Here is an 18,689-nt window from a genome sequence, read left to right on the forward strand (position 1 = left end):
CAATACACATAAATCAGTTGTTATTTCTATACACCTGCAATTAACGATCCAAAAAAAAAAAAAATCCAGTTACAAGAGCATCAAAAAGAATAATAGGAATAAATGTAACAAAAGAAGTATAAAACTCACACTTGGAAAACCACAAAACACCGTTGAAGGAAATTAAAGATTTAAAAGAAATATGAAGGCAACTCATGATCCTAAGACTTCGCATTCATTAAGGCGGTGACACTCCACAAAACAAGGCACAAACTTGAGACAACCCTACTACCCTGCCTGCCTTTATGTAGAAATTGACAAGCTGATTATAAAATTCATATGGAATTGCAAAGTACCCCCAAACAGCCAAAACAATCTTGAAGAAGGACAAAGTTGGAAGATTCTCAAACTTCCCAATTTCAAAACTTATAACAAAGTAGTGATACTTGAAATTTCAGGTACCAGCACAGCAGAACCGCCTGGTACAGCAGGAATACGAGTTGGTGATTATAACTGAACTTGCACGTTAGACAGAGTGTGGTATGAGCTATAGGAAAGGTTCTTCAAAATTGGATGCTTTCTAGCTTAATGTGTTTGGTTATTTTGTTAAGATTTTACACAGGTTTTGGCTAGTCTCAAATAACTTCTTAGCTACCAATGGCTGGAAAGCAATGCCACTCTCATTGGTATAAAAGGTACATGCATGTTAAAAACAGATCTAACTCCTGTACTTACCTAAAGTAGAAAGTACAAAACTGTTATCTGAGGTAAAGAAAAAAAATTACGAAACTGTAGTCTAATCTATTTTGATTAGAAACCAAAAGTGTGAATTAATTAGTTTAAGCAACTCACATTCACTAACTAATGCCTTCTAATGGTTAGATATCAAGCACAGGATACTATTTTATGAGCAACACTATTTTTCAAATATAAAGCCTGCATTTTTGACTCAACTCCTGTCTTTGTTAAGAAGTAGAAAAATGGTTTTCAAATGTGTGTACCTCCCAGAATTGACAGGTTAAAGATGTTTTTGATCATAGCTAAAAATCTCCACCTCATTGTTAGAAACAATCTTAAGGGCACCTGGAGTGTTCAGTTAGTTGAAACTGAATTTTATAAGTTTTATTCAACAAGTTTATGCTTGAGTAATGAAGTTTCTAATTTCTGACATTCTATTATATAAATAACTATTATATATTACATATGTCTAGAGAACTATGTTAGTGCACATACTGTCAAAATGAACACATTAGAAGCATTATATTTTTAAAAGTTTACAATTTTAATAGAAAAACAATTTATGACAGAGCTAAATATACAATGTAAATTTAATTTTTAAAAAGAAATTATTAGTAAGAAGAGTAGCAGAATTCTAGTGACAAAAAGACTGAAATAATATTTGGAAATAAACCATCTTTAAAGGAAAATATTAATTCATGCCAGGCTCTATTAAAGTGCGTAAAAAGGAAATTTATTTTAGAATTTACACCAAAGGCGCATTACAAGTACATGTGTTACTCTGGCACAGTAATGCAGGAAGCTCAGCCTCAAAGAAAACACAGCCATGATCTCATGTATCAGTCTGCCTCCTAGTACATGCCTCACAAATAGTTTGTTCCAAAAGCTGAAAATTACAAGCCATTTTTCCTGTTGATAGCTTTGCAAGTAACTCTGGTAACAGACCAAAAAGTCTTAATTCTTATCTTGCTGATTCTCTAAAGTCATGTCAGTCTCAAGAAACTTCTGATTTCTGGTCATTTTCAATAAAAATTGGTATGAGAGATTATTTTCAGACTTTTAAAACAAGTTATATCATAAATAATTACATATGTAAAAATTAAAAAGTAAATTTTAGAGTATCTTTAGATTTTAATTTCTAAAATATCATTTTATTTGCCATGTTGAATTAGCAATGAAAAGCATAACTTGCACAGCCACTTGGTATAGTCACTTTCATAAGAAGCCCAGTGGTTGCAGGAAAGAATGAGAGCTGTACAGAGAGGTGGGTGGATGGCAAGGCAATCCCATCAGGCAGCTTCTCACAAAGTTTAAACCACTACAGCCTCTTCAAAGTGCACTGTTCTCAACTTAAAAACAAACATCAGCATGGAGGCACTCACAGATGCTCGTTTTTCAGTGGCCTCACATGATGATTCTCTGATTTACATTCACCACATACACATGGATGCTTTTATCATAAAGAGAAAAGAAAGAAACAAAAACTGTGATTTCAAAAGATAAACTCCACGAGAGGCTAGTAAAGAATGCTGTGACCACAGAAAATCAGCAACAGACTGCCAATATCAATTATAGAAAACAATTTTCAACATACAACTAAAGGGTATAATAAATTTTTTCTAAAATAATTCAAAAATAAATAAGCAAAAAAAATAATAAAATACACAATTCACTTTTACAATGAATCAAACTAACAAATACTTATAAATTATTTGTATACTTTCATGTGTGGTTTGTTACTAATAATAATGCTTTTCTGGTATGAGTTTTTTCTCTGCTCCTGCACCCATGTCTTCCCATAACTCTCTAGAGAGTCACAAATATCCCTGTAGTTATGAGTAAACCACGAAAGTGGTAAATTCATCAAAATGCATTTCATCTATGTAATAAATAAATGTTGTGAAGTTAATTTCTCCTAATTTATATAAAATAATCCCATTACTCTATGAAAAATAATGATCGTATTAACTTCACTATGGCTCAAATCCTTAGGCAAATAACTTTCTGATTACCTGTTAATGCAAAGAAAACTAAGTAAATTTTATTTTCATATTTAAACTACTGACTACTTATAAGCAAAGTAGTATTTATTAAAATAAGATAAACACTTAATTTATACTACCATCCTCTCAAATTTATACAAGTTTTTCATCCTTAATTTTTAAACACACATCATGATACTTTTCAAACATTATTAGTGAGGCTTATATAAAAGTTAAATATGACATCGAAGCCAGATTGTGATTTTTAAAGTAATGAACCTCAAAACACCTAGTATTATTATCAACACAATGTGTAAAATTCTAATAAAACACAGGTATAGTCTTATAGAAACTTAGTCCTATAGTACTGAGCGATATTTACAAGCAAACATGATCCAAACAGCACAAGCAGATTCAGGGTAAGTAAACACGCGGACACGAACTGCCAGGCGCACCTGGTCTCCACGGCAACAGATGATTTCTTCACAGAAAGGAGACCTTAGAAGAGAGAAAATGGATTCAATTAAGAAATGAATTTAGGTTTTACTTTATTTCCAAGAAAGTCGGGTATTGAAAATGATTTTTAAAAATCCTGTCTCTGTTATCAAGGACTCTGCAACTGTGGTAAAACTATTCAAATTATAAACTATTTCCTCATAGCCAATTAAGTTTTTTAAATTACACTAGACAAGATCAGTGATCCTTGGCAGAAAAACGACCCTGAGCTCTCCAGAGCTACACTCTGGCCCTAATGAATCAGAGTCTGAGGCAAGAGGACAGGTCACTACAGAAGCTCCCTGTGTGACTCTGAAGTCATTCCTAAATTAGTGCCAAGTGTTCACTGAAATTATGTTAAAAACACCAAGACATCATAAATTCCACCTTACCGAAGACATGTGGCAAACGCGCGCCTCGCATTTCTATACACAAAGTGTATTGGGAACCCTTTAAATGTGTGGCCATCAGGCACAGCCCTTCTGATAGCATCCTGAAACTCTTCATTGCCCGCAGATATGCTTGTTGTACGCTCAAATTCATAAGACGCCAGAGCTGGTGACAAGAGATAAGAAAGCTGGTCTTCCCAGACAGTAGTGAGGCCAAGGTCCTACAGCAATTGAAATGGAAAAAGCAAAATACAATATTTAAAGAAACTAATTATAATGTTGATTATTTTAATGTATGCCAAGAAAAGATTTTTAAAATCTGTCATAATTTTCTTAACTTCCTATTAATTATTATAAGGATACAAAGAAGTAAAAATCATAAAAGGAAAAACAGGTATCAGGTTTTACTTCTTAGAGAAATAACAAAAGGCAGCCAATGCAATGATGTTAGTGAAGGCTGCAAATGCTGAACTCCCTTAATATCCACAAGGAAAGACCATAAGGAATTGTCCTACTGAGGAAGACAACATGTCAAGGAATTCTGAGGTCAAATTTTATTTAACTTTAAAGACTTTCACAAGATTGAATCTGCTTAACCTGATTACTCCCACTATCAACTGAACTGTAGTTGGGGAGAAATGTCAACAAATTGCACATATAATTAAACTCAAATATTTACTGAGCATTTATTCTGTAAAAGACACCAAAAAGCAGAAGCTACAGGCCCTCTGGGAGCTTAAGACATGCTGAAGGCAATTATAATTTCACTATGACATCAAATGAACCATTGCTACCTTGACATGTAATTTTTTTAATGCTACAAACTAAAAATTCTAAATATTTTGATTATTATAACAGATCTAATCTCACATTCTGTTATAACTGGTTTCAAGTAGGGATCACTTATCTTCTTCCTGTGACTCTTACCTGTGGGCTTATAGACACCATTAACTTAGCAAGCAACCATCTATGGCATCCAGCTCAGCTTTGTTCTCTTTTTTCTAAACAAGTAGTTCTTATAATGTATTAAAATGTCAGTTTCACAACCTAGATGTCCATCAGCAGATGAATGGATAAGAAAGCTGTGGTACATATACACAATGGAGTATTACTCAGCCGTTAAAAAGAATACATTTGAATCAGTTCTGATGAGATGGATGAAACTGGAGCCAATTATACAAAGTGAAGTAAGCCAGAAAGAAAAACACCAATACAGTATACTAACACATATATATGGAATTTAGAAAGATGGCAATGACGACCCTGTATGCAAGACAGCAAAAAAGACGCAGATGTGTAGAGCGGACTTTTGGACTCAGAGGGAAAGGGAGAGGGTGGGATGATTTGGGAGAATGGCATTGAAACATGTATACTATCATGTAAGAATCAAATCGCCAGTCTATGTCCGATGCAGGACACAGCATGCTTGGGGCTGGTGCACGGGGATGACCCAGAGAGATATTATGGGGAGGGAGGTGGGAGGGGGGTTCATGTTTGGGAATGCATGTATACCCGTGGTGGATTCATGTCAATGTATGGCAAAACCAATACAGTATTATAAAGTAAAATAAAGTAAAAATAAAATAAAATAAAAATAATAAAAAATAAAATGTCAGTTTCATTTTCAAACAGGAGCTAAGAAAGTAAAAGGCAATACAAGCAATGGAGGTAGGAGATGGAGCCCCGGCCCAACTACTGCTGGAAACACACTACAAGTGCCATATTCAATACTTCCCAAAACACACTCCTCAACACCCTGAGAAGTTGGCAAGTAGGTAAGAAGATTTCAGAGGCTAAAGCTAAGATGAACTGGGAGCCCAGAGAACACAGCTGATAACTCAAGAGTGTCGCTGATGGTCTCAAGGAACATGAGAATCAGGGCTCACCCAAGGAGGGGAGTATTAGGGAATCCCAAAAGGTGAATTAGAAATCAACCTTCTGTGGAAGTTCTGGACTCTAGCCTTTGGTTGATTGTATGCGTGGCAAGCAACTTTTACCACTCCAAGGCTGCTTTTTCACTCTTAATGATTTCTTCTGATGAAAGTAAGTTATTAACATACACTAATCTTTTCCATTATGATCAGTGCTTTTTTGTTTCCTTTAAGGCCCTTCACGAAATCTAAATGGCTACTAAGAAGCTTGATCTTGTTAGTAATCAGGGAAATGTAAAGCAAAGCCACCATGAGGCTATAATCTTATATCTACCTAGTTTAATGTAACAGAAAAACAAAACAACTAAACAAACCTGGAAAACAAATGAAAATGAAAAAATGTAACCCAATATTGTCAATGGGGAATGATTTAAATAAGTACAAAGAGAAATTCCAAACAGTAGTTAGTATTCACAAAAGTCTGAACAAGTCCACAGTTCTTCATTCCTATAAGAACAAGGATATAATAATTTCTGTAAGTACTGGTGAATTCAGAAAGTTTTCAATCTCAGAGTTTTACTCTTCTGACTTTCAAAACTACAACCTTCATAAAGGAAGGGACTGAATTTGTTTTATTTAGGGCTAGAATAGTGATTGAAATTATTTTACATGCCAAAAAAATATATATCCTTTAAATACATAAACATGACAAAAATGCAGGAAAGCACAAACCTCAGTGTTAATTACCTTCCTGTGTTCCGACACGAGTAGCCTGAGCTGCATTTCTATCTCATTGCTTGTCACAGAAGCGTCGATTGTGGACGCACACAGCGGAGGGAAGGGAGGAAGGGACGTGGTGGCCCCTGGAGCACACACGGATTTAACTGCTTCCTCACTCATAGGTTTCCACTTGGACTCATCATTCAGATCAAACACACAGCTTTCCACTGAGTCAGAGGGCTGACAGTTTCCCAGGAACGTCTGATGATTGAAAACACAACCAATTGTTCGATACGGGTACAATGGTTTGGGCTGTTCAGCAGCTGGAGGCTCATCAGGGTTGATAGGTTTGTGGAGGTACCTAAAAAAGGTTAATCATAGTTTTATATAGTAAGAACTCAGAAATTAAGATGACAGCAGCTTACTGAGGAAAAAATTACTCTAACACTTAAGGTCATAACTACCTCCCAAGACTAGAATTTAATATTTGTTTCTCCTTGTAGTTCCACAATTTGATTATACCACATAGACTGGCACATCTTATGATAGAGAAACCAATTTTATTCCTTCAACATAAGAATATATTCCATGCATAGCATTAAGATCACAAACATTATCCAGGTAACAAAATAATTTAGCCACACATTTTTAGGCACAGCTAACTAAAATGATTATCAACCAGGGAAAGAGAAAATCCAGGAAAATGAGAAAAGGGTTCAGGGTTGTGCCTTCAAGAACTCCCACATCTGAGACAAAATGAAGGAAAACAGAGAACAGCCAGAGAGGAATTACAAAAGCTGAAACACAGTGCTATGAGAGAAGCTAAGGAAGAGAATGTTCCAGGAAGGAGGGAACATTTCAATCTATCAAAATCTGATGACACCAAGAAAATGCAAACTGGATTTACCAACAAGCAGTTGGTAACCACATCAAATTTTCAAAAGAAATGATTTACAACTTGAATTTATTTTTAGGCTTAGGAACAATCATCAGAAAACATATGCCTGGACTTCCTTGGCAGTCCAGTGGTTAAGACTCCATGCTTCCACTGCAGGAGGCGTGGGTCCAATCCCTGGTCTGGCTACTAAGATCCCATATGCCGCGTGGTACTGCCCCCACCCAAAAAAAAAGCCAAAACTATATACCAATTATACAAAATTAAAAGTAAGCATAATTTATCTTTTATTAGTATCATGTTGGTAAAGAATATTTTAGGTATACAAATTTTCTTAGCTTGAACGTTCATAGCTATCTTGAGGTAATTTTTTTAACATATCGCAAATTATCAGTATGTGCCTTCTGATACCATCAATAAAACAGAACCTACAGTTGACAACATTTACACTTTCATGCTAATATCCGTGGCTGACAGACCTGTGTCCTGTTAAACTGTCCCAAAAAGTGACAGTCCCATCAGTGCCACACGTCATGACCCATGCATGGGGCACTCCCTTGGCCTTGGTCCCGACACAGACAAAAGCTTCCAGCCCGTACCCGAGCAGGAGGCTGCACAGAAGGTTGGCATGATCTTCACAGTCTCCCTGCAAATGAAAGGAGTAACAGGAAGTACTTACTCTCTCACATGGTTTCCACATTAAATATTTAAATACAAAATTGCAATTAAAAAGTATGAACTAAAGTTTTACTTTTAATCATTTAGTCCAGTGTTAAGCTAAAACAATGAGGGGGGGAAAAAGAATGTGCATTTTAGAAGCACCTGTTTTACAAAGTCAGTGCCTACAAAACTGACAGTCTTAACATACACTTCAAGATTCTATAGTTTACAAAGAACTCATACAACATGGAAGCAGTAAGTTTTTTGAAGATTTTTTTTTTTATGTTGACTGTTCTTAAAGTCTGTATTAAGTCTGTTACAATGTTGTTTCTGTTTAATGTTTTCATTTTTTTGGCCTCAAGGCATGTAGGATTTTAGTTTCAGAGACCAAACCCTCATCCCCTTAACCACCAGGGAAGTCCCCCCAAAAGCAGTAAGAATTTAAAGATAAACAGCTAAAGGGCAAGAACACACAAGATGACAGATCGTATAGGAGGAAATTCCAATAAATGGGAAAACACTCAAACTTAAAACAATGATTTAAAAAATATCTACACTTTATCATTTTAAGGAAATACACAAAAAAATGACTGGATAAAAAAACAACAATGCCTGTCATTAGGGCAGGTTTTATAGAGCTTCCCTTTTTCTTGTGTAAACTCTCTTTGATAATGTTAGATTACTTTCACAATTTTAAAAAAAAATTACAAAAACTACAAAAATAATAGAAAATGTCCATTTTCTGTGAAAAACCTTGTTCAAATATTACACAGTAAGGCTATAATTATATGAAGATGTGTACTTAAGTGTAGGACTACAGGTAACATACAAAAGCAAAATAACTACTGATTTCAGAGTTAGAATGAGGGATGAGCTCTCGGCCCCCAAATTCTGCACTGGTAGCTCTACACTGCTGTCTTTCAGTTAACAATAATAAAACAAACAACATATGATAAATGTTAAACTGACTTTTGAAAACTATTAATACCCAACCTTTTAGACCTAGTCAGTCATTTCTGTACAATGAGATTCTGTATTAGGAAAAAATCTCAAAAGAAAAAAATAACAATACAACCAAAGATACTCAATGCAAACATTCATTCACAGTGATATCAAAAATTTGGAAGCAAGCCTAACTAAGCCAAAAGAAACAGTTCTTATGATGGCAAAACCATTAGGGAGATTTCACGTATCAGCTAATAAAAATTTCATTCAGACATTCAAAGCTGGAGATCATAGTATCTGAGCAACACATGGGAAAATGTTCACAGCATAAAGCTAATTTATAAAGCAGGGCCCACAATTCTATTTATATCAATATGGGAAAAATATATACACAGAAGAAAAACATAAAAATATAAAAATAGATGAAAAATAGAATTATAGGTGAAATTTCACCTTCACTATTATAAAACTAATGTTTTTCTAATAAAAATATTTTTAGTAATTTTCAAAGTTCAAGATGTGCTTTCTCCTCAAATGAACTCAAGAAAATAGTGAATCAAAAGGGGTGATTATTTGTTTTACAAAATAATTATTTGGGAAATAATTTTAAATATGTACAATATATTCCTACTATATTTGAAATTTTTAAGTTTAAATCTATACATACAACTTTTGGGAATTACAACTTGGAAATAAATAATTTTTTCAATAAATAATGTTTAACTGTTTTCAATTGTCTTAAGATAAAATCCTTCCAATTGACAATCAATTTCTAATCTAAGTGGTTTTTCCCATTCTGTAAGCTCTGCCTTGTGAATATCAATATGCACTACTTATACAACTTCAGACTAAAAATTATTTCAAAGCAATAATACATTAAAGAAATTTTTTTTCATTCTGTTTCAAAAGAGTTGGAATGCTAAAGAATCTAATTTTTATAATACTATCAACAATTTTAGAACACAGGAAATTAGAAAATACCCCAATATATACTTTTTTCCTAAGTTAATTATTTTACAAATACACCATCAACTCACAGTAACTACAAGTTACTGGTTTTTAGTTCTAGTATGTGTGTAGGATACCTTGTTTCTACAGAGAAAGGCCAGCAGAGTGCACCACTGCTCCTGTTTACCTCCTCCTCCGATAACAGGGGCTCGTTCATAACCAAGGACATTGACAAATCTTGCTGCTTGCCTTGGAGTGTCCAAAAGCCTTCCAGCTCGAAGTGGTTTGACATAAGAACAGACTGGTCGGTTAATCCCATTTTCATCCTGGAGGGGAAGGGAAAACATTATCTGTAGTGACAGTTAATCATTCCCAATCTTAACACTTTGTCTCAGAACACATCAGAGAGAAAATAATCCTGGACACCGCTTGAGCACTTGCTTACCCTGCATCCAGCACTAAGCTACTGAGTGTTGTACATACAATTTTTCTCTTAATTCTCATAACTTCTCTTCAAAGCCTACGACATTAAGAACTTAAATCATCATATGACCTGGCAACTCCACCCCTGGATATATGTCCAAACCAACTGAAGTCAGTGTCTCAAAGACACAGCTTACACACCAATCCCATCACTGAAGCATCACTCACGACCACCAAGGCATGGAAACACCTAAGTGGACATCAAGGGATGAGCAAATAAAGAAGGCATGGGGTGTTATTCAGCTCTTCCATGGGCCACTTCTCTGGCCCACTTTCCCCTCCCTCCCTGTCCTCTCTGGTCCAATGGGGCAGTGAATGACTACACTCCAGACTACACAAACAAGGGGGAGCCAGTTATCCTTGGGCTGGTTTCTCTTTGCCCTTGTCCCAGTGTCGCTACTCCCTTCAATGTACAGACAAGGCTGTCAGGAAGTCAAAAGACATTCCCACATTTCTATCACCAACCAACTATGCCCTCCATTCCCAAGCTCCTCATCTAGAAAGTGAACCACCTTTAGCCTGTCCTAAAAGCTAGGGAGTATAGGGAAAAGCAACATAAATGTACAGGATCTGAGCCACAGTACTCACAACACTACACTCATATGCTTTCATAGCACCTACACAAGACTGAATACATAGAAAAATATCTGAATGGTTCCTCAGAAGTTATAAAAGGATCTGATTATTTATGTTGGTTTACTAATGAGAGAAAACGGGCTTAGGATACAGAAAAAATAGAGGCAGAGATACATAACTGAAATGCTATAGTTAAATATGATTGGTCATCAGCTTAGAGATCTTGGCTGAACAGACTTATTACATGTCATACTCTTTGTCTTAAAAAATACCTAACAAAAAAATACATGCCTACACTTCCAATTCTGCACCTGAAAGCTGAATTTACATGTAAACTGCAAAGTGTTCTACTACTTATCTAGTACAAAGTATCAATGAAGGACACACTCCAAGTTAAACAAAATGAGTTTTCATCTAATTTAAATTAAACATATTAAAAAATGGTTTAGAAAAACAATAACTGAAAATAAAAAGCAAAATAAAACAAAGATTGTGATATATCACTCACCTACTTACTACTGTCAGATTATTACAAAATCAACATTTTGTTTTACAAATAAATTTTCACTTATCTGGAATAAATACATTTTACAAATTAAAGTTAATTGAAATTGATGTCTACAACCAGTAAATCTCAAATAGAGCTGTGAAACTTTTCTCATACAATTTACAAACCTGTGCAAAAATCTTCACCAGTCGTGAATTGTGTGAGGGTCGAATTTGCAAATATTCTCTCCACCACTGCTTAGCATACACAAGAAATAACCGCTCTTTCTCTGCAGTTTTCTGACGTTCCAAAGCAAGCTTGAAAATTAAAAATATACTTATCAATTTATATTCATTCTCTTCAATAATGATCACAAAATATGGAACAAGTCTACGTACCTCCTACTTCTTTAGCACTACTCAATCAGGACACCATCATCTCTCATTCCTAAGGGCCCCTAACTGGCCTCCCTGTTCTCACACTTCCTAAGACAATCCAGTCTCCATGCCAATCGTGCTCAATCATGTCTGACTCTCTGTGACCCCATGGTCTCTGGCCTGCCAGGCTCCCCTGTCCATGGGATTCTCCAGGCAAGAATACTACAGTGGGCTGCCACTGCCTCCTCCAAGGTATCTTCCCGTCACAGGGATCAAACCCAAGCCCCCTGTGTATCCTGTGTAACAGGCAGATTCTTTACCAGTGAGACACCTGGGAAGTCCCCATACCAGTCAGAGCTACTTTTTTTGATCCCAGACAAAAATTTCTAAATAATGTTATACTATCATTCTCTCGCTTACAACTAATAAATGATAATTTTCTAAAAAGAGAACACTTGCTAGGATTTATGAAAACACACAAAGAAGAGAAATTCAGGAGTATTTACCTGTGTGTTCACTACTTCTTGAGATAATGTTTGATTGAGCGGTGGGTACATCTCAAGTTTTATATTTAAAATTCCCACAGAAACTTTTGATTCTGTGCCTGTAAATGTAAATAAATGTAACTTCAGAAGTTTCAATACTCGGTAATATTTAGTCAATTAAAGCTTAACCAAAATAACTTGAGAATTTTGTGCTTTATCACTTAATGGAATAAAGACAATATTCAAAACTCACCTTTTACATTCATATTAAAAAAGCCCCAGCTCAAATTATTTTTATTTTGTTCAAAGACTTTTATCGAGTTATAAGATTACCTGTTTTCCTAGCTTCTCAATCAGATTTTAAGGGACTTTTTCAGACCTAAAGGATTTATGATTCTTGATTTTTATCTTCATTAAAAACAAAGTCAAAGTAACTGTTAAAGCCTCATTCTCAGAAAAGATTTATACATTTTGCCGCATATAGTAATTTCCATTTATCCCTTCCCATTTTTCACATTACATATGAGTACAAATTTTTAATCCACACCTGGACTTCAAGAATTAGAAAACAAATATACTTCACAACATAACTACTTAATATTTCTCTGATAAATCAGAAATTTCCAGGTCATTACTATGGTTATTGTGTTAGGCTTATATTTAAAAACAAACAATGGGTATCTCTTTTGAAAATAAATCACCTATCATAAAGCTTTTCCCCTACTATTTACTTAAGTAAAATGTATTCTGGGTCTAACCTATTGATATCTAATTTACTAAAGGTCTATTGTCCACCGGTCAAGCTTAACTCTGTAATCAAATTTCAATACCAAAATAATTCCATTATATGTAGTGGTTACAACAGTGCAGCATTTATTTTGTCTTTCATTCCACTAGCAAATATGTATTATCTATCAGGGAATCTGCAAGAACCCAGGGACACAATGATGACAATACCCTGATCTCCAAGGGTACACTGACGACACCCGCACTGAGCAAGTGAACACTTCTGGGAGCCCCTGTCTCACCTGTATAAGGTGAGAGGAACATCTACTGCACATTCTATAAGAACCTACCCTGGCAGGGCCAGGGTACAAGCTATCATGTATGGTGTATGCCTGCATGTTTGTGTAAAGAAATCTTAAGTTTCTTTTTAGCAAATAAATTTGGAGAGGAAAAACCCTCAAGATTTCTTTATGTATCTCCCAGAATTTTTTTTTCCCTTAAAACAAGGCCGGAGTGACAGAGAAGTTCAGTATTCACACTACTCAAGCCACTTCCTCAGACTCCGATACTGGAGTCCAGCTATAATTCCAACAAATTCTTTCTACATGTTTCCCTCTTGGGTTACAAAGGCATTTTTAAAACGTAAAATGTACTTATAAACTGTGGCTATAAAAAGGTAGTAGTACATGCGATCCCAAACATGAACCCCCCTCCCACCTCCCTCCCCATAACATCCCTCTGGGTCATCCCCGTGCACCAGCCCCAAGCATGCTGTGTCCTGCATCGGACATAGACTGGCGATTCGATTCTTACATGATAGTATACATGTTAGAATGCCATTCTCCCAAATCATCCCACCCACTCCCTCTCCCTCTGAGTCCAAAAGTCCGCTCTACACATCTGAGTCTTTTTTGCTGTCTTGCATACAGGGTCATCATTGCCATCTTTCTAAATTCCATATATATGTGTTAGTATACTGTATTGGTGTTTTTCTTTCTGGCTTACTTCACTCTGTATAATCAGCTCCAGTTTCATCCATCTCATCAGAACTGATTCAAATGAATTCTTTTTAACGGCTGAGTAATACTCCATTGTGTATATGTACCACAGCTTTCTTATCCATTCCTCTGCTGATGGACATCTAGGTTGTTTCCATGTCCTGGCTATTATAAACAGTGCTGTGATGAACATTGGGGTACATGTGTCTCTTTCAGTTCTGGTTTCCTCGGTGTGTATGCCCAGCAGTGGGATTGCTGGGTCATAAGGTAGTTCTATTTGCAATTTTTTAAGGAATCTCCACACTGTTTTACATAGTGGCTGTACTAGTTTGCATTCCCACCAACAGTGTAGGAGGGTTCCCTTTTCTCCACACCCTCTCCAGCATTTATTGCTTGCAGATTTTTGTACACCCGTGGTGGATTCATGTCAATGTATGGCAAAACCAATACAGTATTGTAAAGTAAAATAAAAATTAAATAAATAAATAAATAAATGTGAAAAAAAAAAAAAAGGTAGCAGTGATATTAATCGTCATACCTACACCCATAAGTTCCACAGTAAGACTGGTCACTCCATTTTCTGAACCCAACACTGATCGCCATTCAAGAAAATAGGATGCAACCAAAGTGGTCTCAGCAAATATGTCTGTCTTGATTAGCACCATATGAATTGGGTCACTTATTGATAACATTGTGGTAGAGTCAGCCATTCTAGTTCCATCACCTAGCAACATAAACCAAAAACATTATACCACATGACATATCCAGTTAGGCCAACGTAAAAGAATATTTTCACTGAAAAGGATACTAATAATAAACATATAAAACCAAACAGAATAAGTCAGCAATGCCTCAAAAGCACACAACAGAGTGGGAATAAAAGTTTGGTCCCATTTCTGTTGCTAACTTTTCAGAAGACTCGTAGAACTGTGACAAGTTATCTAGTCACTTCATGCATATTGGTGTTTTCTGACCTCTTAAGAGGTTAAGTCTATTCTTCAAAAGTACATAAATAAAGTATATGCTACCACTATAAAAATCCTTGAAATCTGTCAACATTATTCCCCAAAATATCTTCATCCCTAAATTAACTCCAGGTGTTGATGGACAGGGAAGCCTGGTGTGCTGCAGTCCATGGGGTCGCAGAGAGTCAGATATGACTGAGCAACTGAACTGACCTGAACTTAAACCTCTAGGGAGGAAAAAAAAAAGAAACAAAACTGTATTAACTACACAAAAGTGAAAGATCCAGCACCTTGGAGCTACCAATTTAAGCCAGTAACTGCCTTATTAAGGTAATACTTTTCACCGGGTAAAAAACAATAAAATTTTAGTAGTGCACTAGCCATTTCAGCAATCCAAAATTCTGAATGTATAACACTACAACTTTGTTAAGTTTACAAATATAAACATTTTGACATCCACAACTAAGATATGACACCTTTACAGGAAGAAACAATCTAAAATAATCATAGTAATTAAGTACCATAATTTTAAAGTCTTAAAAATGAGTTATAGATTAACATCTAAACTCTCACTTGCAAAAGTTACTAACGTCGTAAATCAAGTCATCTTTCAGAAATGAAGAGGATCCCCTCTCATTCTCCACCTAATAAACATTTAAATTTTTACTACTAAAGAATCAACCATTAAAAGTCAAAAGTAACCTTCAAGGAAAACTAGCCAAAAATAAAGCAAGATGGTAGGTAGTAGTAATTTATGTAGGAAAAAAGCAGTAAGGGAAAAAACAAAACAAAAGACTGGGGAGATTCATCCATTATAAATCTCTTAAGCAAAAGTTGTTAAAGTTGTTCTGCAATAAGATCTAACAAAAATTTACAAAATTGAATGACAGTTTATTATTGCTCCTTACCTAAATTTTCTCTGTGTACCTCAAGTAAAAAGCCATCATGAAAATCTGGTTCACAGGCACATGGAACAGGTTTAGAACGAAAACGTTGGTTTCGAAAATGTAAACATAAAGTAAAGGTCGAACAAGCTTGTCCGGGTAAAGGCTCAGGTTCTTGCAGATGTTCCAAGAAAGCTTTTCCACCCAAAACCTGAAGGTAAAGATACCTCCGTGTTGGATCAATATTAGCTGTAAAGTGTAGCAATACATATGAGGAAACTGCCAATCAACTTAAGCAATGTGATCAAGACAACAGGAAATAACTTGACAGGAATAAAACTAAAGACTTAAAAAAAGGAAGAGTAACAAATCTACTATATACCAGGCTCACTTATACCCAGGGAAGAAAAAATACATAATAGGATATCCTTTTCTGATTTATATTTTGGCTACTTTCTTCCATCTAGACAGGAGTTAGAGCCAAGGTTTAGAATATCTTTTTTTCTTTAGTTTCTTATACAACAAATAATTTCGGATAATTACCAACTCAGCAAGTACACTTATTAGATAATTACACTGCCATTAAAAGAGGCTGTACAATTTATAAAATATATTAATAAAACATGAAAAACAAATAGTCCTGCTTTTGCTTCCACTCAGCTATACATTAAATCTTTGATACACTTCATGCAAAATAGAATCTAAGTTTTTTGGATGATTTATCATAAAACATAAGCACCTCATTCTGGAAAAAAAAATCAAAATGCTTTCTCTCAAATACAAAACACTATAGCACATCTATATGCAATACTATCCACAACTAAATTAATGTTAAAAAGAAATAAACATACTTTTTTTTAATAACGTTGATTGTCTGTCAGTAAAACAAACAGGTTGTTTTGGAGAGGAAGGGAGTTCTTGATCAACATTATCCTAGAATGGCAGAAAAAAAATCATAACAAATTAGAAAACAAAAATTACAGTTAAGAAAATGCCAATAATGGGACTAAGAACTGAACTAAAAGTAGACAGGATAAAGCCCCCTCAAAATGCCCTAACTTTCCTAGCAGAGTCAGAATAATGAAAAGTCTGCTGAAACAATAATGCAGCTAATTAGTCATTCCTAAAGTCTAGCATGAAGGAATTCATGATCTTCAAGCCATGTCCACAGAATGCTAAAATAAATTTTTAACACTTTACAGAAGGTTAAACTTTCTCCAAACCTCATATGACATCTGGCTTGTGGTTCCACCAGGAACAGAACTGATTATAATAAGGAAGTGACATTCACACAGCAGAAGCTATTACTAGGTCAGTTTTTATAACAAATGAGTTTATAAACCTCAAAAACCAAAAAAGGACGCTGGACTAAAATACTTATTCTCTGGTGTATTATGAAGCCCATCCAATTTCCACATTATGTTACCCAGGTATTGAGGTCACAGTCTCTCATTATTGCCTCACTTTCAAAAGACCTACTTACTAATTTGTGCAGAGAGGCATCACCTCACTACTGACCTATTTATATGAAAAGAGTTGAAAGTTCTTATGCAGACAATTAATTTCTTAAAGAAACAATCTGTTCATCTTAGAGAACACAGCACCAAACAATGTGTTTACTTCAATAATAAGCTTTGTGTAGAAAGATTTCAGGATATTAATTTAGAAAAAATACACTTGGAGTGAACTAATTTGACTAATATACACACTTAAAGTTTCAGACCTAGAGTATAAGAGAAAACTCTCACTGTAAAGGGAATAATTAGGTCCATAATTTCAGTTTCACTGATACATAATCCTACCCGCTCCACTCAAGGGTGAAGTAGCTCATTCCTGAGACACAGATATTACTAGACAAAATGGTCTTATTTAAAAAGTAGTTTCACTAAAGAGAGGCCCCAAATTGGACCCTAAGAGTGGTATTAAACATGAGAATGTACTTAAGACTCTCAAATGTCTTGCTCTAAGAGATTACTCACAGTAACAAAATTAAGTTCTTTCATCACATCATCAATGATTCCCCGGCGTTTAAGGGCTTTGATCAAATCTTCGGTTGATAGCTGTTGTTGATCAGGTGCCAATTCTTCCCGAATCGTCTCAGCAAGGATTTCTCTTATCCTGCCATGGACATCCATCTAGGTAGAAAACTCGCATTAGGACTTAAAACGTCATAGAGCAGTCAAAGATAGCCAACTAGCTAACATCTTTGCAAAATATTGACCACAAAATAATAATAATGAGAGAGTAGTTAAACTCAGGAAGGTTTCTCAAGTAACAGTGTGAGATTGTTACCGAAATTCACTGAGAATAAAGGTAAGGTTTTTTAAAGGAAAAAAACTTTAAGGATAAATATTTTTAACTCTAAAAATAAGCTCTAAGCTTATCTATTACATTTGCTAGCACTTCCCCACAAATAACACCCGACTGAAACCAGTCTTTTGAGACTAGAGCAGAGCAGCGGAGGAGCGACCAAAGGCCAAAAGTAAACTCTCTCAACCTTTTAGTTGTGGCCGAGGGTTAACGGAGTGACCCTTTACGCGTCTGGGGGAGGCGGCGGGGGTCAGGACCGCCGCGGGGCAGGGAGACGCTAACACTCGGCACGGGGCGGCGGCTGGAGCCCCGGCTGACCCCGAGGACCGACAGCCCCTCCGTGCCGCCTCCCATGAAGTGACGGCCTCCGGCCCCTCAGCCCTCTCCCCGCGTATCCGCGGTGCCCGCTGGCCCAGCCCCCGCCCGCCCGCCGCCTCACCGCCTCACCGCCTCACCTTGCTCAGCTGCTGGTGGATGAGCTGCTTCAGCTCGGACGCCTTTTCCGGCGGCAGCGACATGCTGGCCTCCCCGTCGGGCACGCCGGCGGCCGCAGCGTCTCCGCGGCGGAGCCAGAGCCCGCGACCGCTCGCCTCGCGCGCTCCGGGGGCGGCCGCGTCAGGCCGGCGGGGGAACCGGGCGGCTCCAACTGCTGTTTCCAAACGGCGGCGAGGCTGTCCCCGCGCCGCCTGTCAGTCACCTCGGCCGGCGCCCCGGCTCGTCTCCGCCCGCAGACTCCGCGCCTTGACCGCCAGCCTGTTCCCGCGCGCCGCCCCGGC

General features: G+C 36.5%; 1 protein-coding gene across 2 annotated transcripts; it reads right to left on the reverse strand.

Annotated features, from left to right (window-relative positions):
* Window positions 1-1,240: 1,240 nt before the first annotated feature.
* On the reverse strand, window positions 1,241-18,561 carry CEP76 (centrosomal protein 76). Of its 2 annotated transcripts, none has more exons than XM_042239312.2 (12): window positions 18,369-18,561; window positions 17,583-17,738; window positions 16,455-16,536; window positions 15,628-15,852; window positions 14,293-14,478; window positions 12,052-12,149; window positions 11,357-11,485; window positions 9,760-9,948; window positions 7,669-7,715; window positions 6,202-6,535; window positions 3,587-3,804; window positions 1,241-3,197 (listed from the first exon to the last, which is right to left on the reverse strand). In XM_042239312.2, the coding sequence occupies exons 1-12, from the start codon at window positions 18,429-18,431 to the stop codon at window positions 3,059-3,061; spliced, it is 1,866 nt and encodes a 621-aa protein (XP_042095246.1). In that variant the 5' UTR covers window positions 18,432-18,561; the 3' UTR covers window positions 1,241-3,058. The 2 variants fall into 2 exon arrangements, with proteins under 2 accessions (XP_042095246.1, XP_014959165.1); XM_015103679.4 differs by having other exon boundaries at window positions 7,549-7,715.
* Between the last annotated feature and the right edge of the window lie 128 nt (window positions 18,562-18,689).

Source organism: Ovis aries, chromosome 23 (assembly GCF_016772045.2).
Source record: "Ovis aries strain OAR_USU_Benz2616 breed Rambouillet chromosome 23, ARS-UI_Ramb_v3.0, whole genome shotgun sequence".
In the NCBI taxonomy this organism is placed as follows: domain Eukaryota; kingdom Metazoa; phylum Chordata; class Mammalia; order Artiodactyla; family Bovidae; genus Ovis; species Ovis aries.

Bases quoted from the DNA above. Each gene is read 5' to 3' on its own strand.
- CEP76 (XM_015103679.4), bottom strand. From the start codon at position 18,431: ATGTCGCTGCCGCCGGAAAAGGCGTCCGAGCTGAAGCAGCTCATCCAC. The intron at 15,853-16,454 runs GTATGTTTATTT...TACACTTTACAG, and splicing joins ATCAACGTTATTAAAAAAAA to CTAATATTGATCCAACACGG. The intron at 12,150-14,292 runs GTATGACGATTA...TTACATTTACAG, and splicing joins TGTGGAACTTATGGGTGTAG to GCACAGAATCAAAAGTTTCT.